The following is a 27612-nucleotide window of genomic DNA, read 5'->3' as shown; positions in this document are numbered from 1 at the left end:
TGTAATACCAACAACAGCTGTCCTACAGAGCATGAAGTAGTGCAGATACTGTTGTGAAGCTCAAGTATTGTCACAAACACAACACATAGTGTGGGCTACCTACTAGCTTTGGCTAGTAAGCCATTTGTTAGAACTCTCACATGTTAAATATACATGTACAGAATATTGGCAAAATCTAAGCAGAAAGATTTATTATTGTTTTGTGACAATCTCTCTCATTGCAGAAGTCCACTTCAGCTAAACTGCTTGGACTGAATTATACTGTACTCATTAACTTGACCTTATCTCTTGTAATCATGACACAGAGATTTAACAGACTAAAGCTTTAAAACCAAGAAATTAGACAAGAACTGCTCTTAAGAATACAAACATGGTTAACATGAGACAGTCATAATCTGTCACATTGGATGTCCTGGATATCATCCATCAAATGTTTAGCTATAACATTTGACAGTAGGGAGGCACTGATATCATGGACCCTTTCACATTTCCTAGTTACTTCTTGTCAGGTATCTTTCCTGCCTTAAAATGCCTATCCTCCCCACTTAAAACCATAACACTGTGAGGTGGTGATATTAAACAAACCTTGGACTTGTACTTCATTATTTTGTATTTTTCTGCAACTTGATCATTAAATTCTTGATAGACATCCATCATAGTTACAGGATTCTCTGTCTCTTTCCCAGAAGATGTATCAATTCGCTTTAAGAAGAAGAAATTCAGCAATCATTACACCGACAAGCACTCTACTCAAAGATTTTCCAAGTGGGCTAAGTTGATTATTTAGGAAAAATATTACAGAATAACCTAAAACAGAAACAGCTACTCACTCATGGAACTACAGGAAGAGAAGAAGGGCACAGGAGCTACAGACTACGGTGAGAAAACACAGCTTCACTTACACAGCTTGCATTCAGTTTGCCACTGACTATTAAGCCAGAGACTTCAGAAAAGAGGTGGGCTTTGAATATAATAAGGAGCACTACATAAGCTTTCAGAAAATTTACAGCCGAAGTTCAACTGACATTATACATTAAAATTAATTAATTTATAGGAGGAAAAAAAACCTTGATAAACAGTTAAGTGTCCCAATCCTCTTTTCTCCAATACTCCAGTAGTTTCATTGCTTCTTTGCACAGTATCACCTTATGGCATCTATGCTTTATTCTATAATAAATCCTGGAAGCCTTCAAATTGAGTTGTCTCTCTTAATACATTCAGGCTGAGTAACTTAAGAAGAACAGACCATTTATAACTGAGAAGTTTCCTACTGTCAACATAAAAAGACATACCGACTCACGTGGCAGTAGGTAAATAGTTCTCTCAATATTTTTTACTGTAACACAACAGCTCACATAGGACTTTGCTGACTCAATCCACACTTTACCAAAGAGAAATACCACTCCTAAGATGAGGGAAAAGGGTAAAGATATAGACAATGTACGTTAATCAAAACAGTGTAGCACAGCTGCTAATGGAAAAGCTGCAATACTAAGAATTACTGAATAAACACACTAATTCACCCATGGGAACAGAATGATTTCCAATTTGTAGTCTCTAATTGACAGCTCCATCTGCTGAAAGTCAGTACTCCACAGTCAAGTGATTGCTTTAAGAGTCTTGTACTATGCAGGAATACATCTTGATAGTATGCAAGTATTAAATGCCCCTTTTTTGTACGTAAGGAGTCTTGAAACTACGTTTCCTCAGAATTCTTGTTTCTTCTTCATAACCACCCTCTCTCTCTTGCTTTTCAAATTGTTTTTATGAAGTGTTTTCTTTACATATTTACTTAAGTTTTTAATTTATTCATTTATTTTATTCATTTATATCCCACTTTCTCGCCAATAATGGAACTCAAGGTGCCTAACATATTTACACAACACACAGTCATTACTAGAAGTATTAAATATTTTATATTTAAGCTAAAACATTAAAATTCATTAAAAGACCAAACAACATCAATGATATGGTCCTTCAAATAACTTCCTAATATGCATTTAGACAACAGAGCAATACAGGGATCAGTAAACATTAAGGAACTAGTTGACCAAAATTTAGCCATTCAGGACAGTTATAATAAAAAAAATTGGGGATAGAATGGCACCTTGTGGGATGCCATATAATAGCTCCTTTTTTTGAGGAGTTACTATCCAACTATCGAATGTACAGTAATAACAAGTAAAGGCAATTACACGTACTATAGTATGTATCAAACTACTGATGTTTGTTTGATTTGTTTGAGAAAAATATACTATATTTAATCTAATATATAAAATCTAGAAATTGAACCATGTGCAGCACTGACACCATAGCCATGAAGGGAGTGTGAAAGACTGCATTCTAGTTCACATGTAACACTAAACATGATTTAACATGATAGGGATGAACGCCTAGAAACCTTCTCCTCCTCCCCTCTCCCGCTTCTTCTGTGGCCAACAGAAAGATCTCACCAGCATTCAGTTTTCATGTTTTTCATTTCACTCAAATCCAGAATCACTGTTTAACTATGCAACCTCTAATCAGTTGCCAAAGAAGCCAACTTTAATTCACAGGTTTGTCTTAAACCAAAACCCCTAGTTTACACCCAACAAAAAAGTTGAGAATCATAGAAGCTAAATGCTGGTTGAGCCCTCCTCCTGCCCAAATGAAGCAGAGAGAGGCCAGGCTTCATTAGGGCTTTCAGAGACTTGCTCAGGTAGTTCTAAATCATAGTATGGGATTACATGCAAATATAGCCTGAACAGGAAATTTTTATCTATCCTTCAGCAATATGAGTCCTTCACATAACATAGTTAATGCCTCATTTGCTATAATGATCATGATTCACTTAAACAAAAAGTTATGCCAAAATTTATTTTTCTCTACATTACTAATTGAAACCAGGTGCAGTGTTTATTATTCATCCTTGAAAAGTTATGATGACAGGATCTCTTTTCATAATCAAGGAACAGAAGTCTTTTCATAATTATGCACCATTCAGAAGCCACCATACAGAATACAAGATAGAATTGAAGGCACTATACAGGGGTCCCGAGGGTAGTCTTTTCTTCCCTCAATTAGTTACCAATTTCACCAAAGCTTCAATGACCATTACCTATTATCACAAATCTTTTGTGTATAGTCAGCGTACCAAAAGATAACTCCTGACCACATTATAAATTAATGTTCATTTATTATTTTTTTGCTAGTAAGTTTTAGAAACTCAAACATTAGCCGTTAACCTTCATTTTATTCCTTCCTGAACTGCATGTGCATACAAATTAAGCTAAAATGACTGAAAATTAAGGTAAAATGACAGTAATGGTCTAGAAATAAAGATCTAGATAAAATGGGGCTTTTACCTAAAAAAAAACACCTTTCAGTGTGCCCAGAGATTATTATTTACATTAAACAATTATGATTTTAATTGTTATTATATGATACATAGCTAGAAGAATTTTCAGCCCCACATGTGAAACTGAACTGTATGGAGAAAATGACAAAAGGCTTAAGCATCTCTCCTTAGACTACAAATCACCTTCTCCCAATGTCTTTTGCAGCACTGAAGCTACAGATAAGTTTTGGAAACCCAGAGCTGGCTGCTAACATAGGCCTACATTCAACAGTTTATGAGACACTACAGTGAGAGTTCCTTCTCCATTCCACCAGCACTGGAGTATCTCCCAAATCTCCAGAATACATTTTGGGGTGCATGGGAAATGAAAAATTATCAACTACCAGTTCCAAAGATAAAAGCCGCTCTGTTAATGGAAGTATCCCTTTGGATCCTAGACATACAACTCTAGCTTATGCTATGCAATATGAAAGGAGAAATTTTACTTGACAAAGAGAAGGTTTTCACTTCAAGAAAAAGCTGGAGATACTGAGTTCTTTGAGAACTCCCATCCTTTTTGACTTTAAGAGAAGCAAGAAAAAGAAAGATGCAATACAGATTCATCTGAATCATTCAACACATAAACACACCTGGTTGAGTATACTGATCTTCATAAGCATCCAGCCAATAGAACCTGAAGACCTGCTGCCCATCTTCCCCAGTTATTAGTGGGAGTTGACTGGAGTCTACTTGAATTTCTGCAGCTAGATGACCATCTTCATTTTCATCAATTCTGTCCCAACAGGAAATTCCAGGGAGGGAGGAGCTTCTGAAAGACAATAAATGGAGAAGAGAGGAAGAAAATTGAAGGTTGTGTTTGAAATAACTGTTTTTTAAAGCATCCACTTTTGTTAAAAACATTACTGAAAGTAAAGGCTCAATCTCTTAATTTAATGCAAATCAAATGACATCAGTTTAATGCAAATCAAGTAACATTTCTGAAGAAATTGCTATACTTTTGTGGAGCATGCAATCTAAGAAAATTTTCATACAGAAATCTTGCTAGAAATTAAACAAAAGAAACCAAAGAAGTCCCTAAAGTTCTCTTAGACCAGTATTTCTCAAATAGTGGGGCGGGCCCCCCAGGGGGGGCGCGAGACTCCGTAAAGGGGGGCGCGAGGCTCAGGATACAGTGTTATGCAGAGGTGTACTTATAACAATTTTATAGACAAATGATACTATTTACAGTCGCGCAGGGGCCGCGAAATGTTTTCTTCTTCCTAGGGGGGGGCATGACAGAAAATAATTGAGAAGCACTGTCTTAGACCCTGTACACACCGGCCTGGTAAGGGGGCTTAGTCAGGGTGTAGCATCCTCACGATGCATGCCCATCTTCGCCCCCCCAGGTGTCCTGATGCCATGTGCCGCTCCACACGGCGCGTGGCATCTTGGCGCGCGCCCAGCACTGCGTCCATATGATGTAGCGCCAAAGGAACACCATATGGCTGCAGCAACACAGCTATGATACCGCTTTTTGTGGCTCCTTTGTGTGCCCTCGAAAGGCCGGATCGGGGCCGCAGCATGAGGTTGCCATGGCCCCAATCTGGCTAAGAAATAGGCGGTGTCCCACCACCCGTTAGAGGATGTCTGCACAGCCCCTTACATATACTTACAAGAAATGTGAACCTGATTTCTCAGAGTCCTCTTGCTGTGATTTCTTGTCTTCTAATTTAACTTCTTCCTTCACAGATGCCATGGTTTCTGCTACAGTTCTGACACCCTCCATAGCCTCATCAAAGTCCCCATCATCAAAATCCATTATAGCTTGTCCATCCTCTGTAAGAATTGTGATAAGACATTTTATTAAGAGAATTGAAAGTGTTGTGCATACACTGATTGTATCACGTTTCTCCTGTCATTCTATGTTGTATATTCCTGAGTGGCAGGGGCCTGGCCTAGATAATCCTTGGGGTCCCTTCCAACTCTGATTTTATGATTCCATTATTTTGTTTCTGCCATATCCTTTTTTGTGTATTGGTGTTTCACGCTTTTTGTGCATATGTACAAAAGTACAAGAGACAGAGCCCATTGTTTCTATGTAGTGACTGACTAAAGTGTGGCTCTAGAGAATTCCAGATGTTTTTAAATAAAAAACTCTTATAAATAATAAATTGCTTATAATTGTTGTGGAAACACTTAGTATATATATTCATGTAAAAGTCTAGAAATTTAAGTCAAAAAATTGATCCAAAAAACCTGACTCGACTTATCCATGAGTCAATATAAGTACTGTATTTCAACTTTTATTTTAAAAAAGACATCCTCTGGTGAAAGGCAAAAGTGTAATCTTTCCTGGAAATACTGATCTCCCTCTGTTCTCTTAGCCATCCAGCCTTTAGTCTGAGCACAAACAATTATGTCTGCTGGAATTTTGTAAGTTCTTTAGCATACTTTTCCTTGGCTTCCTCCTTTAGATCTTTTGTTGCATGTCAATAAGGTTTACCCTCGACTTATCCATGGGTCACATCAAAATCCACAATTTGGCCCCCAAAACCTGCCCTCAACTTATACATGAAGTCGACCTATAGTCGAGTATATACGGTATATGCAGCTGTAAGTGTCCTTACAGCGTACACTGTGTCCTATATGGACACACATAGTCAAATGGAGGGCATCAGAAGTGGTACCAGGAAATATGTGTGACATCAGAAGTGGACCACTACTGTAGATCTGCAGTCCCTTGTACTCAAGAAAATTCCTTCACAAAAGGAAATGATAGAGTCTTGCATTGAGGAAATATGCAGAATGATAATGTTGTAAGATATGCAGTATTTTCCTCCACACCTTTGTTGTATGTAACATAATCGTTCACCACTACACGAGTGAATGTACAGTTGTCCCTCCATATTCGCTAGGGTTAGGGGAACAAGACCCCTGTGAATATGGAAAAACCGCAAATAACGAAAACACTGTTTTTACCTGAGAGGACACCTCTCTAGGAAACTCTAGGTCCTCCAGTGCAATTCTGTGGTCAATGTCCAACATATACTGACCACAGAATGGCACTGGAGTAGCTACAAATGGTTTTTCAGTGCAACTTTTAGTTAAAGTTGACCACAGAGTTGCACTGGAGGACCTAGAGATTCCTAGAGAGAGAACATATTAATGAAATCCGTGAATAATCAAAGCCGCAAATATGGAGGGATGACTGTATGCATGTATGTGAGTTCAGAGCTGGGAGGGGACTTGAGGACCCATTACATCCTGTTAATTCAGGGCATAATGGATGAAGTGCACAATCTACACCTTTTGAATAGAACTGTAAATTATGGGTTATACTTCAGTGATATGAATGATTCAAACAAAATGCACTATCATCAAAGTACAATACCTTTAGTATTATCCTCTTGTTTCATTTTTAGCAGATCTCCATTTTCCACAGGGTCCATTTCATTTTCCAGGGTAGAGCTCTCTTCTTTGACTACATCTGATGTGGCTTGGTAAACTGAATGCTTAGAATAAGATGAATTTACTGCAGAAGCTTCTTTTGTGTCAGGAGGGACTGTCTTCTCAACTACAGAAGATGATCTCTGTAAATAAAAGTGATTTTTTTTTAAAAAAGGGTAATTTGAAATTTGTTTAGGTCAGGGGTGGACAAAGTGTGGGCTGCAGGCTGCATGAGGCCCTTGAGATCCTTAGCTCTTGTTCCAAAGCACCCCAGAAGCTCTTCAAAACACTCAGATTTTGTTCTGTTTAGCTTTTTAAAAGCTTCGATCAACATCAAAGTAAAAGAAGTTAAGGTTGTCCTGCTACTTCTTTGCTATAACTCATCTTCCAGTCTAAAGTGAGTATTTATCCTATATACAGATAAGTACAATAGGTCTCCAAAAAAGTGCCTATATTCTATTATACCAAAGGGCCTAAGAATCTGCATTCCAATAGTCTAATTTCGACAATTAAAACAGAATTTAATAAAACAGAAAAGGGTCTAAACTTTTTTTATTTGAAAACATTACCTTGGAGGTTGCAGCTTGAGACTGCACAGAAAAAGGATTTAACGGTGTTCCAAAAATCCTCTTCCTTTTTAGTACTGCAACTGGTGGTGCTATAACGGCAGACTAAAAGGAAAAAAACTGGTTTAGTTGCATTTTCAAAGAAGACAGGAGGGATATAATTATTATGAGTAAAGGAAATTCTGTTTCAGATCTACTTTATCATCAAGTAAGACCTTTTATTACAGTGGTCCCTCTACATTTGCTGGGGTTAGAGGTGAAGGACCCCTGTGAATGTGGAAAAAACTGCAAATAACAAAACAATATTCTACCTGAGAGAACACCTCTTTAGGAATCTCTAGGTCCTCCAAAGCAATTCTGTGGTCAACATCTGCCAGATATTGATCACAGAATCATGATGGAGGACCAGCAAATGCCTAAAGAAGTGTTTTCTCTAGGACCATGATGGCGAACCTATGGTACGTGTGCCAGAGATGGCAAGTGAACCTATTTTTGAGGGCATGAGGACAGGGAATAGGAGGAACAGGCACACACCACTTTTTCAGGGCATACAGAGGGCCATTACTGTTCCTCCTCTTCCCAGCCGTCTTGGGCCTTCAGGTACCGCCGGAGAGTGTGGAGGGAGGAGGAGGAACAGGCTCACACCTGTTCCTCCTCTTCCCAGCTGTTCTGGACCTTCAGCCACAAATAACAAAACACTGATGCCACCAATGGGGACAAAGCGGGAGGTAGGGAAGAGGAGATGGGGCGGGTGGGGAAAACATCTAGGAGTGTAAAAAGGAAAGGGAAAAAAGAATTGAGGGAGGGAAGAAGGGAATATCAGGTATAAAATATAGAAACAGCTACTCGGCTGAAGCAGAAGTGGTGGGTGACACTGAAGTCAATTCTCACAGAGAGAACAGTAGTGTCACCATAGCTGACACTTGTCAGCACTGTGCAAAAAGAGGCAAAAGGTGTCCCTCTTTGTGAGACCATTTCACCAAGAAAACTCTTCACGTGAGACAGCCCAAAAAACAACTACTAGAGAGCGGGAGGCCAGACAGAAAACATATCCAATAAAACAAGCATAGTTAGAATGAACACTACACATATACAGTCCACCCTTGCCTTACATGGGGGATCCATTCGGACCTCCCTCACATAAGGCAAAAAAGCGCATATGCTCGAGCCCCATTACATATAGTGGGGGCTCATGCTTGTTGCGTGGCTGTGCGCATGTGCCACAGGCGCACACGTCATTCACCCATTTTCCCGGAGGCTTCCACGTAAACTGGAAGCCGCCTATAACGAGCCCGTGTGTGGCGCAGGCTTGCTGTAATTGGAACATGGAACATGGGAAGCATGAGCCAGGGAAAACTAGACATAGTAAAGAAAGAAATGGAACGTATGAACATTGCAATACTAGGAGTGAGTTAAAATGGACAGGAGTGGGTCACTTTGACTCAGACAACTATACAGTAATCTATTCAGAAAATGAAAAAACAAATGGGGTGGCATTCATACTAAGGAAAGATATAGCTAAAGCACTCAAAGGATACAACTCAAAGTCAAACTGTATATTATCAATAAGGCTTCAGGGTAAACCTATAAACATCACAATAATCCAGATATATGGTTCATCCACAGATGCAGCTGAAGAGGAAATTAAGAGATTCTACGATGCAGTCCAGGAAGAAATTAACATACCATCACAAGATTTCAAACTAATCATTGGAGACTTGAATGCTAAAACTGACAACAAAGAAGAATCAAAAACAGTAGGAAGATTTGGATTAGGAACAAGAAATAAAAGAGGAGGGCATCTGATAGAATTCTGCGAGGCCAACAATCTATTCACTGCAAATACCAACTTCATACAACCAAATAGGAAACTATACACCTGGACATCACCAGATGATAAATACAAAAATCAGATAGATTATATAATAGGAAACTGAAGATGGAGAAGCTCTACCCTTGTGGCCAAATCCAGACCAGGAGCTGATTGTGGCACATACCACAAACTGCTCATAACAAAAATCAAAGTTAAGGTGAAGAAGAATGCAAAAACCATCATTATACCAAAATATGACCTGAATAACATTTCAGATGAATTCAAGGACAATGTAAGAAACAGATTTGAACTACTGAGTATAACCAACCAGGAACCTGAAGAACTGTGGACAGAAGTCAAAGATATAATTAAGGTTGAATGCAAGAAAACATTAACAGTGGCCAAAAAGAAAGATAAGAAACAATGGATGACATATGAAACACTTCATGCAATAAAATAAAGAAGAAAAGCAAAAGCAAAGGGAGATAGGAACAAAGCCAGAAGTATGAACACAACTGTCCAACATCTGACACTACAGGGATAAGCAGAAATACTACAATGACCAATACAGAGAAATAGAAGAAAACAACAAAAAGGGAAGAGCAAGAGACCTCTATAAAAAAATCTGAAAAATTAAAGCCAAGTTCAAACTGAGAGCAGGCATGCTCTATGGAGGGGGGAAAAAACAAAATACAGAAACAAGAAGAAATAAAAAGATGCTGGAGAAAATGCACAGAAAAGTTATACAAAAGAGATGAGAGAATGAATGATATTCGGAATAAGGAGCCATATGAAGACGAACCCCAAATTCTAAGAAGTGAAGTGGAATCTGCAATAAAGGAAATGAGAAAAAATAAATCACCAGGGATAGATGATATCCCAATTGAACTGCTACAGTGCTTACAGACAGATGCAACTTTAGTGCTAACTGAAATATGCCAAAAAATATGGGAGACAAACCAGTGTCCAACAGACTGGAAATGCTCAATATACATACCAATCCACAAGAAAGTAAATACAAAAGACTGCAGCAACTATAGAACAATAGCACTAATCTCACATGCAAGCAAAATAATGCTCAGAATTCTGCAGCATAGACTCCAGAGAAAAATTCCAGAGGTGCAAGCAGGATTCAGAAAAGGAAGGGGCACTAGGGACCACAATGCAAACATGCAATGGCTAATGAAGCACACCAAAGAATTCCAAAAAAGAATTAGCATGTGTTTCACAGACTACAGCAAAGCATTTGATTATATAGATCATGAAAATCTATGGAATGCACTGAAAGACATGGGGGTGCCACTACATCTGATAATCATGATGAGGAATCTGTACCAAGGACAAGAGGCCACTGTCAGAACAGAATTTGGCAAAACAGAGTGGTTCCCGGTAGGAAAAGGGGTCAGGCAAGGCTGCATCCTATCACCTTAATTGTTTAACTTATGCATCATAAGAAAAGCAAAACTAGAATCAGAAAAAGGAGGAGTGAAGATAGGAGGAAGCAACATTAGCAACCTAAGATATGCAGATGATACCACAATATTAGCAGAAGACATTCAGGGACTGGAACAGTTAATAAGGAAGGTCAAAGATGAAAGTGCAAAGGCAGGTCTGATGCTGAACATAAAGAAAACAAAAATAATGACCCCCAAAAAATACACATATTCAATGTAGACAGCGAGGAAATTGAAATAGTTAAAGAATTCCCATATCTAGGATCAAACAGGGAGACTGCAGTCAAGAAATAAGAAGAAGACTGGGAATGGGAAGGGTAGATATGAAAGAACTGAAAAAGATACTGAAGAGCAAAGACATACAACTGAGCACTAAAGTCAAAATCGTTCAGGCCGTTGTATTCCCAATTACCATGTGTGAGAGCTGAACAGTGAAAGAAGCAGACAGAAAAAAAATCAACTCATTTGAAATCTGGTGCTGGAGAAGAGTACTTAGGATACCATCGACAGGCAAGAAGACAAACAAACGGGTTCTTAAACAGATCAGACCAGGTCTCTACTACTGAATGATTGTTTTTAGATTGTATATTGTATTTAGTGCTCTTGGTTTTATTTATTTTATGATGTTTTTGTAATTGGTTTTAAACTCTATGTAAACTGCTTTGATCTTTTTGGAAAAGCGGTATATAAATAAAATTTATTACTATTATTATTATTATTACTACTACTACTACTTGGAAGCAAAGATTATCAGGTTGAGACTATCGTACTTTGGCCACATAATGAGAAGGCATGGATCACTAGAAAAAACAATAATGCTAGGAAAGGTAGAGGGTAGAAAAGTGAGGAAGACCACAAACCAGATGGATAGACTCAATCAGAGGGGTTATGGGCCAGCGCTTGAGGGATCTGGGCAAGGCAGTGGAGGATGGGGATTCCTGGAGATGTTTCATCCACAGGGTCGCCATGAGTCGGAACTGACTCGAGGGCAGTTAACAACAACAATTCTTTTTACCTGAGATAACACCTCTCTAGGAATCTCAGGTCTTCCAGTGCAATTCTTTGGTCAACATCTGCCATATGCTGATCACAGAATCATGCTGGAGGACCTACAAATGCCTAAAGATGTGTTTTCTCTAGGACCTATGGTACACATGCCCTTATGGCAAACCTGTGGCACATGTGACAGAGATTGGGGGCAGAGATTGAGACAGGGCATGTGAAGGGCGGGAAAGAGGAGGAACAGGCCCGCACCTGTTGTTCCTCCTGCACCCTTCTGGGACGGAAATCCCACCCACAGCACTGGGTAACACCCGGTGCCAGATAGCCTTTTAGTTTGGCCACTCGGTCCCTAAGGGTTTCATCATCCCTGCTCTAGGAACTTCTACGTTCTCCAGCAGAACTCAATGATCAACTTCCAGCAGGTCTGTGCTGGAGGACTTGAGAGATTTCTAGCAAGAATATATTAATCAAAATCACCTGCAAAAGTCAAAGCTGGAAATGTGGAGGGCCAACAGTATTTACCCTAGGCAATTGCAGGTCTCTAGGCATTTTTCTTCTTTGAGTAAAAATGTTTTCTGTTTCCAGATACCCTAAGTTGTATCAGGCTGAATTTGGATTTTTATAAATCCATAGAACATATCCAGAGGTAGCCACGTTGGCCATACAGTAAAATACAATAGCATCCAAAATTCCCAAACAGTGATACCTTTATCAGATCTATCAAAATGCACAAAATACTAATTACAAGCTTTCAAAGCTCCACTGGCTTCATCATGAAAATGTGTTTAAAAGCATACGGGAGAAGAAAAACGACCATGTGAGAGCCACAGCTCTACATTTTGCCGAGATATTGTTTTTGTTATTGTCAGTTAAGATGATCTGGAGGGATATCAATGTAGATAGAGGCCATCCTTCTCTTTGGCCTAAGAAAGCTATCACTGTTTTGTGGATTTTGGATGTTATTATAAATCCATATTTCCAGAATATATGTGAAGCTTTCTTTAAAAAAACCAGTATCTTTAGGAAAACAAGTGTGCTTACAGATTCCTACCTCTGCATTCAGATCTTGGAGAATGTCTCCTAACAAATCATCCTTAGACAGGTCAACAGTTTTCTGTAAAACAAGATAACTATGATCAGTAAATTACAGAAGAAAGCTCTTTGAGATCAAAGTCAATTTTTCCAATGCAAACTAAGCAATCTTTACAACTTTTCAGAAAAGTGAAGAGAAGCAGCAAATAATACAGAATGGAGTTAAGAATAATACATTATCATAACAAAAAGTTTAAATACAACAGATAACATTCCTATAAAAACAGAAAACTTACATCAGCATTTTTCTTTCCAGTACTGGCCATAAACATAGATTTAATAGTGTTTGGTTTTGATACCAGAGCCTTCTTCACATTTTTCTTTTCATTTGTGGAAGCCGTGTCTCTTTTTCCTACCAATGTAACAGATGAGCAGTATTTAAAATATGAAAAAAAAATCTATTTCTGTATCAGCTTAAGTTACAAAGCCTATGGCTGTGTTCAGAAGTAACATCAAACCATGTTTTAACTTGACAAGAATAAATCTAACTTCCGCCTGCAAGTATATGCTCCTTCCCACTTGTGGGCTAAGAAGGCTTTAAAACTGCCCCACTCACCCTCCTCTTTACCACCACCAGCTACAGAGTCTCAGCAGCACCAGACAGACTTGCTTGGGCTAAGGGGGCTTTGAAAACTAACCCATCCACCCTCCTCTTTACCATCACCAGCAGCAGATCCTCAGCAGTGGCTCCAGGGAGGGACTGAGGGAAAGGCGGTAGCTTTGAAACTGTGCTAGTAGTTGCCAAGCAATATTTGACTAACTTATTTATTACATCCCTGGTTTCTTGTGACAGGCAATGTTATTGAGCACTGTTGACTATTACTTTTGTGTTCTTGTCATTCTGACATTTTCTCCTGTCGACTATTCAGTAGTGAATCCATTCCTTCCCATGGTTCGCTTTTCTCCTAACCTCATCGCCATTCATCCTCTTCCTATCTCCCAGCTTCCATTCCCCTGTTCACTCTGAACTGTCGCTCTGCTGCCCCTAAAGTGGCAGCAACTCATGACCTTTTTCTCTCTAAATTATTTAACCTCCTCGCTCTTACTGAAACTTGACTCCCGGCCCATGATACTGCTACCTCTGCAGCCCTCTCTCTTGGTGGTCTCTCTTTTACCCACACAAGCCACTCTGAGGGCCGAGGAGGAGAGGTTGATATTTTACTATCTAATTCCTGCCAGTTTCAAGTTCTATCTTTCCCCCCTAGCTATCGTTTCTCTTCTTTTGAGTTTCATTCTATTAGACTCCTTTTTTCCTCTACAACTGCAGGTTGCAGTTATCTATCGCTCTCTTGGTTCTGCTACCCAGTTTCTCTCTCTGACTTTGAGTCCTGGCTCATATTTTTTCTATCAGATGCAGTCCCCTCTCTGATCCTAGGTGACTTTAACATCCACTTTGACGATTCCAAGAATCCGACAACGTCTCGCTTTAGTTCCCTTAACTTCTTTTGGTCTTCAACCCCATTCCAACTCTTCAACCCAATCACTTGGTCATTATCTTGACCTAGTTCTTGCTGCTAAGTGTGTCACTTCTGACTACTTGGCATATGATTTTCCATTATCTGATCTTCATTTAATTTCCTTTACTCTTGCTTATATTTCTCCTCCTCATCCTATTGTTCAACGCTTTCTTCGTGATCTGCAATCTCTTAATCACTACCATCTGTCAGACCTTGGATTCATTTCTCTAAATCTTGGGGACTCTGCTGACTCAGCAATGTCTTTACTCAACTCCACTCTCTCAACTCTTGACGGCTTTGCCTCTGTATCTGTATGAGCATCTTCCTCTACCACTAGGCCTCAGCCCTGGCTTATTCCCACAGTTAGGTTTCTCTGGTCCTGCTCCCGAGCAGCTGAATGTCTTTGGAAAAAGTCCTGGGAGTGGACTGATTTTATTCATTACAAATTTGTTCTTTCGTCCTTCTCACGTACCCTGTCTATGGCAAAACAGAATTATTACAAATCATTGATCTCCGCCAATGAGAGGCGCCCACAGCGTCTGTTCTCCACCTTCAACACTTTGCTAAAACCTTCCTCTCTCCCGTCTTTTCATTATTCTCTCCTAATGATTTTGCTAACTATTTCATCACAAAGATTACCACTATTTGCTCTGAGATAGTCCCTCCAGATTCTGCATCTACTGCTAATCTCCTATCACCTTCGGCTAAAAAATTTTCTGTGTTTCCCCCTGTTTCTTTGGATAATAATAATAATAATAGTAATTATTTATAACCTGCCTCTGCCTTTGTTAGATCAAGGTGGGTAACAGCATATAAAAAGAGAAAACAATATCAAAGGCATTCGAATCAATCCGAAGAGAACAATTTAGGCGCGTGGAGAGTGAAATTAGGGGATCAATTTGGGAAGAAGAGATCTGTTTTTATTGCCTTCTTAAAGGTCTCGAAAGATGTTAGTTGGCAGATCTCATCTGGCAGATCGTTACAGATTTTAGGAGCGGTAGCAGAAAACGTCCTCTGGGAAGTAGTTACCAGTCTAGGTCTCTGTGACTGTAGTAGGTTCTTCCCCGAGGACCTGAGAGTGCAGGAAGGATTATATGGGAGGAGGCGTTCCCTCAAGTAAGCTGGATCCAGGCCATGTTATAGGTAATAACCAACACCTTATACTGTACCTTATACTGTGCCCGGAAGCTAACAGGAAGCCAGTGTAGGGATTTTAAGATAGGTGTGATAGAATCAAACTTGGAACTCCCAGTCACCAATCTGGCTGCCATGTTTTGGACCAGTTGCAGCTTCCAAACGTGGCATAAGGGGTACCCCATGTAGAGCGCATTGCAGAAATCGAGATGAGAGGTTACCAGCAAATGTACAACCGTTTCAAGGTTTTCCCATTTCAGGAAGGGGCATAACTGGCGTATCAGCTGAATGAACTCTCCACGCTGCTGACCTCTTCCAAATCTGCAACTTGTTTTCTTGATCCAATTCCTTCTCGTCTTCTAATCTCTATAGTACCCTCTCTTCTGCCCTCGCTTCTCTATATGTTTAATCTCTCTCTCCCCACTGGTTCCTTTCCTTCTGTTTTCAAACATGCTCTTATTTCCCCAATTCTGAAAAAAAACTCTCTCGACCCCTTTTCTTTGTCTAGCTATCACCCAATTTCTCTTCTTCCTTTTCTTTCTAAGGTCTTGGAATGGGTCGTTTATTCTCGCTGTCTTGAGTTTCTTGAAGCCAACTCTATTCTCGATCCCTTTCAGTCCGGTTTCCGCCCACAGCATTCCACAGAGACAGCTCTCACAAAGATCTCGGACAATCTTTTGCGGGCCAAGGCGAATGGCCTTTACTCTGTTCTCGTCCTTCTTGATTTGTCTGCAGCCTTTAACACAGTTGATCACTGTCTCCTAGTTGATATACTTTCAGACCTCGCGTTCTCAGACTCTGTTCTTGATTGGTTTAAATCTTATTTGTCAGATAGATCTTTTGCAGTGGTCACGGGTGGTCAGACTTCGTCCTCTGTTCCGTTATCTGTTGGAGTTCCCCAGGGCTCTGTCTTGGGTCTCCTACTGTTTTCTCTTTACATATTGTCCCTAGGAAAACTCATCAGTTCTTTTGGTTTCTCCTATCATCTGTACACCGATAACACTCAGCTGTATCTTTCCACTCCTGACCTTTCCCTGGGGCTTAAACAGCAAGTTTCATCTTGTCTTACAGCTGTCTCTCAGTGGATGCGCCATCTGCGTTTGAAGCTCAACATGTCCAAGATGGAGCTTCTTGTTTTTCCACCCAAGTCTACCCTTCAACACTCCTTTTCTGTTTCTATTGATGACATCTCTATTTGACTGGTCCAAGACTGGTCTTGGTTTCATTTTTTATTCTTCTCTGTCGTGTATCCTCTCCATATCCAGGCCACAGCCAAGGCATGCAGATTCTTTCTATACAATATTGCTAAAATCCGACAATCTCTGTCAGCCTCTACTGCCAAGACTCTGGTCCACACTCTGGTCGTCTCGCAACTAGATTATTGTAATCGCCTTCTGGCAGGGCTTCCTCTCTCTCACCGCCATCCTTTAATTTCTGTCCAGCATTCAGCTGCACGCATTATTACATCCGCTCACCACTTTGACCATATCTCTCCTCTATTATCTTCCCTTCACTGACTCCCCCTCCCCTTCCATATTCAATATAAGCTTCTCTTGTTGACTTTTAAAGCCCTGCATGGGCTGGCCCCTCCTTATTTATCAAACCTTCTTTCTCCTCACCTTCCCACCCATGCCCTCCATTCTGATAGTCAAGGTCTGCTGTCTCAGCCTAGGATTTTCACTGCCCCATCCTGGATTCGTCCCTTTTCACTTGCTGCCCCTCACTGCTGGAACCTCCTTCCCCCACGAACACGGCTCATCACTTCTTTAACCAGTTTCAAAACTGAGTTGAAGACTATACTGTTCAGTGAAGCGTTCCCAGGCATTGTGTGATTGTTATTTGACGCTTATATTTTATATTTGATGTTTTTAATTTGTTGCCTGCTTATTTTATCAACTCCTATCTATTATTGTGTATTATTTTATATGTATATTGTTCTCATTTTGTAGAATGTACACCATAAGCAGGTTTCTTTTTGTCTATTTTATTTATTGTATGTATAGCACTGTGTAAATCTACAGTGCTATATAAATAAATAATAATAATGGAACAGCCAGAAGGAACTGGGAGTTTTTCTCTTCATTTTAGATTAACTGCCGTTTAGCAGTGTACAAAATCTAAATCTCAATCTTAATAATGATTAGTAAAGACAAGCTTAGGGCCAGTATGGTGTAGTGGTTTGAGTGTTGGACTGTGACTCTGGAGACCAGGGTTCAAATCTGCTGCTCAGCCAGGTACACCCACTGGGTGACCTTGGGCATGTCACGCTCTCTCACTCTCACAAAAACAAAATGGAAAAACCCCTCTGAGCAAATCTTGCCAAGAAAACTCGGTGATACTTTGTCTTAGACTGTCACAAGTCTAAAATAATTTGAAGGCACACAAAAACAACAATAAGAACAACCTACTTCAATAAACCATGGTTTGAAGTTTGCTGATTTCTACTAATCATAATTAAGAATAACTATTCTTTGTCCAAGTAGACTTTGTCCAGCCAGTAGACTGGGACCTACAAATTCTTAAATTTGGACAGGATTAGCATGTTTTACCTCTACACTTTCCAAATTACTCCTGATGCAAAAACATGGAGGCTTCTTGAAAAATCCATTGTCCTCTGCCTACAAGTGGCATGTGGCCTCATAGGAATGGAGCCATTGGATTGCAAGAGAAGAGTCCTGTTGATATGCAAATAGACTTTAAATTTACTGAACCTTGAAAAACTCCAAGTTCGCACATGGCCAGAAGGAGGAGGAGGCAGACTGCAAAATTTACTCTCCTCATACCATCTCAACTAAGGACAGAAACAACAAAATGCAGGCATCTTACTAACATCTCAATTTTTTTCCTGTTTCCTTTGTAACATCTTGCCTGATAAAGAAGCCAGTGGTGCTTCAAAAGCTTGCAGCAAGTATACTGTGCATTTCAGTTGGCCAATAAAGGTATCACTGTTTGGTGGATTTTTGTCTGAATTTGCTAAATGGCCAACACAGCTACCCCTGCATACTCTTTGTCCAAGTTAATTTTAATTAAAACAAGCCAAAAGCATCCAAATAATAATAATTTAATAATAAAAATTTATTTATATCCCACCCCTTTGAGGTCAATCAGGGCGGCTAACAGCAATAAAATACAATACATTGTACATCAAAATTCCCTCTCCCTCTTAAAAAATTATTAAATCAATTATAATTAAAACCAACAAATTAAACAGCATTAACACATACACGTTATTACAAGACAAAAACAAAACAGAACAAAACAAAACAAATAAACAGTAAACTATGGTAGCATTTCCAGGGGGGACCTTGGGGACTCTCATGAGAAGAGGGTTCCTGAGGCCTTATCATGACCACACCAGGGGCAGGGTCTAGGCTTCTTTGTAATACTACTACAGTTTAATGTTATATCCAAACTAGCCCTATTACAAATGAGAGATACAGGCCAAAAACAGACGAGCCTGAAAGAACGGTGCACGGCCATGCCAGTACCAATTGCACCAGGGCTGTGACAACCATATGTGCCAGGCCCCAGGCTACTGCGGTCTTAAAGTGGGCTGCCTATCTGCTCCTTCTTGTCCCAATTCTTCCTGGATGGTGCAATGTCAGCATGGGCCTCTGGCCGTGTTCAGGGCGTGCAAGAATCCACGTCATTTGGCCCATGTGTTTCAGGCCCCAATTCAAGGTTTAAGATAACAGCTCAGTCCCCATAATGGTTAGATTAAACAACCATGAAGCTGTGTGAACATCGGTTTTAAGCCACCTGAAAAGCTTTGTGTTAAAAGTGACGTATAGTCCAATCATTTGATCAAGTTTGCAAATCACCAAAAACCGTAACGCTCTAAGTAATGTATAAACCCATCTCTGCCAATAAGGGTGGACCGACAACAGATTTGTTTGGTCATCAGTCATGCAAGTCATGTCTTAAGCAACAACTACATGGCTATAATAGAATCCAGATTCATTGTATCTATATCCTCAATATCAATAGTAAGTCACACTGAATTCAGTGTGTGCATTATAGCTCTGGAATGCTTTAAAATATCAAACAAAGTGCAGGAGCAAGTTGGTCTTCACCTTGCCACACCATTCTTCCTGGGAAGCAGGTTTGAAGCCAACCATTGGCCCCCAGTTAATGGATGAAAGAGCAGAAATAACAAAAACACTTTATTATGAGAAGTTGGTTTACTTATTCCTTTTCTATTGATTTGAAAACTGGTTTGCAAAACTATACAACCATGTGGAGCACCAAGCAGCAGTGGGTAGTAACTCAAGGGTAGTAACCAAAATGGAAACACATCATCATGTTGTCACAGCACTAAACCATTTATAATTTTAGCTATAAACTAGCTGAAACAAGCCCCTGCCACAAACTGTTTTGAAGATGACCGGTTTGAAAAAACTAGAGTTAATATTAAAAACAGTCAGTCTGGAGTTGAACAACACACTAAACTGTGGCTATTCAAAAGCAAAGGCAATTTCTCCCCACTGCCATAAGAGAAGGAAGGAAAGGAACTCAAATAGTTCTCACTACAAGTCAATCTTTCACTTCCAATCAAGAGTTCTTCCTCATGTCCAAACAAACCAGTTTGTCCAAAAGCTCTCTCACCTTTATTAAACTGGTAAAATGGAAGCCATTCCAATTACTAAACAGCATGAAGAGCTATTGCCAGGTAAATTTTAAACTGAAACAAGAAGCATTCATTGGATGCAATAACCTACAGTCTAATTTTTAACAATCCCCTTTTAAAACATCAGTAAAGATTTACTCACTTTTCTTGTTGGAATCAAGAGCATCATCTTGTAAGTCTTCATCAAAAATCTCTCTGCCATCTTCAACATAACCAACCCCATCTGTCAAAAAAAATGCCTTATTTTTTTACAAGATTTACTCACTTTTTACAAGGTTTTACTCACTTTTATTTACATTTACCTTTGGAGACAAATCCAGAATTTACCCAAATGGAAAGAATAGCTATATTTTAGTTGATTTTCCTTTATTCTGCCTTGATTTTACTTACAGAATATGGAGCCTTCCAATGATGCTTAACTATAACTGGTTCATCCCTAACCACTTACTATGCTGGAATGTGCTGAAGACAGTCTAACAAAATCTGGAAGTCCACCGATTCTCCATTGCTGATATAAACCACCCTCTTTTTTTGCCAATTTAACATATATAAATGTCCTCACTGAAGTCACTTGTGGACCAAAGCCTAAGAGCCCAACCATATACATGTTTTAGCTATGGCAGGGCAAGAAATGACCTAAGCCTAGCCAAGATGAGACAAGCATCTTGTTCCCACAAAACACCCATCTCCAGCATATACTTCACTGAATGCTGTTTTACAGTACTGTGGAAGCCTTTCCCTAGATCCCATGGCCTACAAGAGAGACACAGCCTGCTGATAATGGGAGACACTTCTGGTCCTTCTGTTAGTACCCCAGTTTTGAGAAGCACCCCATTTCAGTCCTTATTCTTAAGGGACAATTTGTTTTAATAGTGTTCAAAGCCAATGACAATCACTTATGTAAGGTTAAATCCCATCACTTCACAAAGCAATTTTTAAATGCATGGTTAATCCTACTACTACCAACCTTCTTGATCTTCCCTTAGATTCTGACAAACTCTATTAAACTTTTATTTAATTTTACAATGCTTCCCTAAACACATTAAGAGCACACTAATGGAAGAACATCTGTTTAGTGTCATCTCAAATATAGAAATAATTTAAATCCGCTTCACAAACCATCATCGACAATCCAGTCATCATCCTGCCGTTCTCGAACAATCTTAGAATACTGCTCTTCATCAATTTCATCATAAACACTTGTGAATTCCTCAACCTGTAACAAGAAACTAATAACTGTAGGAGTTGTTCTTTGAAGATGGACTAGAGAATGCAGAAAATCATTCAGTTACTCAAGAATTACTTAGACCACATGTGGATGGTCCACAGCATCAGGCAGGGTATCACTGTTTGTCTTGTTAACACAGCAACCTTGATGAGAATAGCAGGCAAGATTGGCTAACTTTGCCATACTCCACTGATAGCAAGATCAGAACTGTCAGGAGCAGTACAGAAAGGCTTTAATCTTCTTTCCCAGCAATCTTCAAAAGGAGTAGTTGGGTATGCATGGGTGAGAGGGAATAGTGGGGCTATCCTGGTATCACCAACTGTTCTATTCAACACTAACTCTGCTTACTTGTGTGGTGTCCCACAGCCCCAAAGGGTTGCCCATCCTACATTAAACTGAGGTACACCAAGATGGGAAGGACAATCCCATTTAGATTAACCTTTCCCAACCCACTAGTGCATGTGTGGGCACAACCACACACACATATATAGGCTTCCGCTCCACCAAATGCATCTGAGGAAGTAGATTTTAGTCTATGGAAGCTCATGCTGCCAACTTCTTTCTTTCTCAAATGTGCTACAGGATCTCTCTACATACTGATTCTACAGACTAACACAGCTATATCTTTGAACTGAAACATACACACACACACACACACACAGACTTTTCATGGTGCAATCACATGTCACTAAAAATACTAGCAGTTCAAGCTAGAACAATATTTTATTTACCTCATATTTTATTTTCTCTCCAGCCTTTGCCTTTTTCAAACGTTCCAATGCTTCTTGTCTCCCTTTTTTAGACTTCTTCTCACGCCGCGAACGTGAAGCTGTAAGATTTGCAGAATCAGTTGCTTCTGAAAAGCATTTTCAAATGCATGGTTAATTTTTAAAAAGATTTAAAATAGACTGTAGGAATATAAACACACAACAGGCATGCAGAAGTATCGGCATACTAGTATGGCCATGATCAATCAAGTATCATGCCCCAAAATGTGTTATACTGATTTTTAATGTGAAAATGGTACCTCATTCTACGAATGATATCTGAAAAACATATGAAAATTAATGAAAATTCCACTTTTCTCTTTGCATCTTCATTTCACTATCTTAAAACAAATAATAATGATAAAAACTACTCTCTTCAGATAACCAGGAGAAAAAAATAAACAAAGGGTACAAATATTTTGTCAACTTACAAGCCAGTTTCAAAATAAATTCTAAACTAACGATCTCATATAGGCATATTAAAGGCCAAGCAATCTATATTTATTCTAAAGCAGGGGGGGGGGGGGAGAGTCTCAACATTCAGTGGCACTTACTTCAAATACTGGAAGCACTTTTAATGTGCTTTTTATTAGATCTTTCTTCACATAAAATATTTAAATTCAATAATTTCAGGTACTAAAACAGTTTTAATGTATATACAATTGCTTCTCCTTTTGTTTACAAAATTTTAAGTGAAGAAAACAATGAAGAAAATTCAAATCAATTTGGGGAACTAGAACATTTTCTGGACATTATATTAGCTCAGGGGTAGGCAACCTGCGGCCCGGCGAGGCCTTGGGACTGGCCCCAGCCCAGTCCTGCCGCCGATTGCCGCCGGGGCCTTTGGCATCTCGCGCGCAGGGGCAAGGGGGGCAATTGTCTATAGAAGCCTCAGAAACATGCATTTATCTTAACATTTTTTAAAAAATCAGCAAATTTTTTCACGTGTCCTCCATTTTTTATGTAAAAAGTGCCCTCAATTTGAAAATTTTGTCCTACATTTGTCCCGGTTTAGTTATTTATTTAAATTTTTAAAAATTATTTAATTATTTGTTTTTTGGCTTTGGCCCCCCAGTTGTCTGAGGGACAGCAACCCGGCCCCCGGCTCAAAAGGGTTGCCTACCCCTGTATTAGCTTATCTGGAAACAACAAACATAAAAAAGGCTACTGAAAGTTGCATGATGCATGCAGGCTTTATGGTGTTCTCAAACAGTTAAGCATACTAGTTCCTGAAATATTTATTCATCTCTTATCGTTTCCATTAACATGAGATAAGCAACACTTTTCCTACCATCTACAAATGTTGCAAACATTAGCTTATTTTTTAAAAAAAATTGTTTTAGGCACTGTATAACTGCCTACCGCTATGTCAGATACCACATATTTTAAGTAGTACCATTATTGTAATATAGTATAAGGAAGCTGCTTTGCCCAGTATAAATGCCCCAATTTTTCTGGTAATTAGAACATTTTCAAACTTTATTTCAAATCATTTGTTAACAGTCCTTTCAAGGCAGGTATGACACCCACATGTCCAAGGTTAAACAAACCCTCTCACATACTGTTAGCACTATTTTAAGCTCAGTACACATTAACTGTAATGTTTTGATTGAATACTGGTCAGAATTTTTTTCCTTATACTTACACTGGTTGGAAAATGCAAGAAAGAAAGAAATCTGGTGAAATTATAAATATTTTGATAACTCTTGATTTCACATTGTCATTCTTTGAACATAAATCTAAACTCAACTCATATCAGCTTTCCAATTTTATAGATCAAAATGCTTTTTAAGCCAGTAAAATTCTATGCATGCTTACTTGGGATTAGGTCCCAGTGAATTCAACAGAAACTGTAAGTGAACATGTTTGGGTTTGGCAGGCACATCAAGGTTCATTATACTCAGGTTTTTTAATTCATATCCCAAGCATTACTGACACCTTCAAAAAGTAAAAACATTTTTCCCCTTTGGAGTAGATATGACACACACACATGCCCCTGCAGGCTTGGGATCTCTTGTCTATCTGTGGTAAGAATTACCCTAGCGATCAGGCTATAAAGTTTCTGGCAGCAAGAGGACAGTTACAGTTGGGCCTTTCTTATTTTTCCAGCCCACCAACGTGCCACACAACTACTTTACTACGTTCTTATTACCAGGCTGTTAGATGTTTTGTGTGAAATCTGATGCATGCTTACCCAAAGGGCCAGCCATCTTCTCTGTGCCTTTCTTTGAGGTAAGCATATATGACGCTATAGCTTTAACACTACAGCCTGATTATCAAGGCTTCACTATTCCAACAGAAGAGGAAAAAACAAATGTCCACTTTGGTTACTCCACACAGCATTTACAAACAATTCTGTGTTAAGTCTCTTTCTTCTCATACCATTCCAACTCTTCTGCCCTTCCTCTAGCTCTTCAGATTCACACACGTCTCATACAACTGACATCGAGTATTTGAAGGACTGTCACATAAAACATTGATGGAGGAAGCTTGTTTTTTGCTGCTCCAGCCACAAGTAGGACCCAAACCAAGGGATTCAAATTAGAGGGCAGGAAATTCCAACTAAACAATAACAGTTGTTTGACAGTGGAACAGACTAAGAAGGAGGTTTTTATTGCATTGTCATCTGTCAGAGATCCTTCATCTGTGAATTTTGCCTTGGTATTGGATTGGACAAGATGATCCTTCCAAGTCTACAATTCTGATGGCAAATACTGCCATGTTACTCCTCTTCCACATAATTTTTTAAAAACTTTTCAAGTCAAACACTTTTTTCAAGCTTTACAAGTGTGCAGCTCCAGATCTTCAGCAACGTTTTATTGGATAAGTTTCAATCTGTGCAGCCTGATGATGTAGACAGGATCCCTGGAGAAGTGAGGGCCACTATGTGCATACTGGATCCTTGCCCTTCCTGGCTCCTGAAAGTTGCTAGAGGGAGACTGGCCAACTGGGTAAGGGGAGTAGTGAATGCTTCACTGCAGCAAGTTAGATTTCCATCCTGCCTACTGAAAAAGACCTCCCTGGATATCTATCCTGGATAACTATCGGCCAGTCTGTAATATTCCATTCTTGGGCAAAGTACTGGAGTGAGTGGTGCCCTCCCAGCTGCAGGAGTTTCTGGATGAAACGGATTCTCTAGATCAGGGGTAGGCAACCCTTTTGAGCCGGGGGTCAGGTTGCTGTCCCTCAGACAACTGGGGGGCCGAAGCCAAAAAATAAATAATTAAATAATTTTAAAATAAATTAAATAAATAAATAAACTGGGACAAATGTAGGACAAAATTTTCAAATGGAGGGCACTTTTTACATAACAAAATGGAGGACACGCGAAAAATTTTGCTGATTTTTTAAAAAATGTTAAGATAAATGCATGTTTCTGAGGCTTCTATAGACAATTGCCCCACCATGCCCCTCGCGCAAGACGCCAAAGGCCCCAGCGGCAATCGGCAGCAGGACCGGGCTGGGGCCGGTCCCAAGGCCTCACCGGGCCGCAACCGGCCCACGGGCCGCAGGTTGCCTACCCCTGCTCTAGATCCATTTGAATCTGGCTTCAGACCTGGCTATGGGACAGAGACAGCTTTGGTCGACTTGGTGGATGACCACCTATGCAGGGAACTGGAAACGGAGTGTGTCCCTGTTGGTTCTCCTGGATCTATCGGTGGCTTTTGATACCATCGACCATGGTATCCTTCTGAGCCACCTCTCTGGGATGCGACTTGGGGCACTGTAATGCAGTAGTTCCAGTCTTTCTCGGAGGGGCGAACTCAGAAGGTGATGTTGGGGGGATCTTATTTGCTTTATTCACTGTTGAGTGAATAACCCAGTAACCTGGGAATAAGACCCACTGAAAACAATGGGGATACAGGATAGACATAGGGTGCATCTATGGTGAAGAAATAATGCTGTTTGATGTCACTTTAACTGCCATAGCTCCATCCTACAGAATCCTGTAGTTTTGTAAGCCACCAGCACTCTTTGGCAGAGAAGGTTATAGACTTTCTATAGGGCCACCTTTGTGTAGTGTTTTGAGCATTGGGCTATGACTATGGACAGCAGGGTTCAATATTCCCGCTCAAACATAGAAACCCATTGGATGACTTTGGGCAAGTCACACTCTCTCAACCTCAGGGAATGGCAATGTCCTCCTCTCCCCCCCCCCCCCAAGAAACTTGCCAAGAAAACCCTATAATAGGTTCACCTTTGGGTTTCCATAATTAAAAAATGACTTAGAACCAAACAACAAGACTACAAATCCCAGGATTTCACAGGATGGGACTCCAACACTAAGTGGTGTCAAACTGCATTATTTGCTCGGTATAGATAAACCAATATGTGTGTGTGTGTACACACAAACACACACACAAACACACACATATGACTGCACGAAAGTTAAAATCGTATAAGCCTTAGTATTCCATATTACCATGTACAGTTTTAAGAGTTGAACAGTGAGGAAAGCAGATAGGAGGGAAATCTATAATGTGAGATGCGGTGCTGGAGAAAATCCCATGGACAGCCAAGAAAACAAACAAATGGATCCTAGAAGAGATCAAACCAGAAATCTCCCTGGAAGCCAAGACGATAAAGTTGAGGTTGTCGTACTTTGGTCACATCATGAGATGGAAGGACTCACCAGAAAAAACAATGCTAGGAAAGGCGGAGGGGAGCAAACAGAGAGGACGGCCACATGCCAGATGGATGGACTCTGTTAAGGAGCTCATGGGTATGAGTTTGCAAGACTTAAGCAGAGCAGTGAAAGACAGGGAGTCTTGGAGATGTCGCATCCACAGGTTGCCATGAGTTGGGATCAACTCAAGGGCGGTCAACAACAAGACTGCATTGTGAGTTGCTTTGTCTTTCTTAAGGCTGCATCCACAACACAGAAATAATCCACTTTGACGCCGCTTTAACCGTCATGGCTCAATGCTATGGGATTCCAAGAAGTGCAGTTTGCTGTAGCACCAGAGCTCTCTGTCACAAAACTACGAATCCCAGAATTCCACAGCCTTGAGCCAGGGCAATCAAAGCAATACCAAACTGGATTACTTCTGCAGTGTGGACACAGTCTAGAAGAAGTGGACAAACTAGAAAAAGAAGTGGGCAAACTCAGGCAGCCTACTTCTAGGCTGCATCTGCACCGGGAGCTCTGGTGCTACATCATGCTACCGTTCCCAGAATTCCATACCATGGCAGTTGCAGCAAGGTGAACGGATGTCCTACTTTTCCAGGACATGTCCTACATTTCAAGCTCCTGCCCAGGAGGGATTCCAAAATGTCCTCCATTCTGAGCATGACTCCCTGAACTAGGGAGCCCTGGGAATTGTAGTTCACTGTGGCACCAGGGCTCTCTGTCTGAGTGCTAGGGAGTCCTGGGAACCAAGAGAGGAAGGGGAGGCTGCTACCATTTCATCCAGAGCTACTCAGGGGCTGAAGGTAGGCGCCCCCTCCATTCACTCCTCAGCCTCGCACTGCCTCCCTCCATCCCTCCCTGAAGGCGCCCATTTTGTCCCCCTTCCGTCCCTCTCACCATGGCAACCGTCGCCAGCCCCGTCGCGCGCTCCCTCGCTCCCTTCCATGGCGGGAAAAGTGGCGCGAGCGAGACTCTCCAGAGGGCGGCTTCCTCCTCCGCTGCCTCCCAGCAGCTCCACGCTCTCGCGCCTGAAAGTGGCGCCGCGCGAGAAAAAGAGACCCAACTGCCCCGGCGGCGGA

At 40.3% G+C, this 27612-nt stretch overlaps 1 protein-coding gene across 7 annotated transcripts in view; it reads right to left on the bottom strand.

Annotated features, from left to right (window-relative positions):
- The window catches only part of LOC149319471 (DNA polymerase alpha catalytic subunit-like), a 331773-nt gene extending 304161 nt beyond the window's left edge, over positions 1-27612 (bottom strand). For 6 of the 7 annotated variants that reach the window (XR_016280201.1, XR_016280203.1, XR_016280202.1 and 3 more), the window contains exons 1-12: positions 27431-27612; positions 21868-21992; positions 21028-21124; positions 20051-20131; positions 12927-13042; positions 12650-12712; positions 7333-7434; positions 6708-6906; positions 4990-5152; positions 3967-4145; positions 1293-1405; positions 586-702 (exon numbers count right to left, since the gene is read on the bottom strand). Coding sequence is in view for 4 of the 7 variants with exons in the window: in XM_089511788.1 (XP_089367914.1) it covers positions 586-702; positions 1293-1405; positions 3967-4145; positions 4990-5152; positions 6708-6906; positions 7333-7434; positions 12650-12712; positions 12927-13042; positions 20051-20131; positions 21028-21124; positions 21868-21992; positions 27431-27479 (1404 nt within the window). In the remaining 3 variants the exon portion in view is untranslated. The remainder of the gene's footprint in view (positions 1-585; positions 703-1292; positions 1406-3966; positions 4146-4989; positions 5153-6707; positions 6907-7332; positions 7435-12649; positions 12713-12926; positions 13043-20050; positions 20132-21027; positions 21125-21867; positions 21993-27430) is intronic. The other variant, XM_089511789.1, reaches the window with a different exon arrangement.

The sequence above is a fragment of the Sceloporus occidentalis genome, unplaced genomic scaffold (assembly GCF_023333645.1).
Source record: "Sceloporus occidentalis isolate IW3139 unplaced genomic scaffold, rSceOcc1.0.p SCAF_2, whole genome shotgun sequence".
NCBI classification, from domain to species: domain Eukaryota; kingdom Metazoa; phylum Chordata; class Lepidosauria; order Squamata; family Phrynosomatidae; genus Sceloporus; species Sceloporus occidentalis.
The sequence above is the reverse complement of the archived record's forward strand: the minus strand, read 5'-3'. Positions and strand labels throughout refer to the sequence as shown.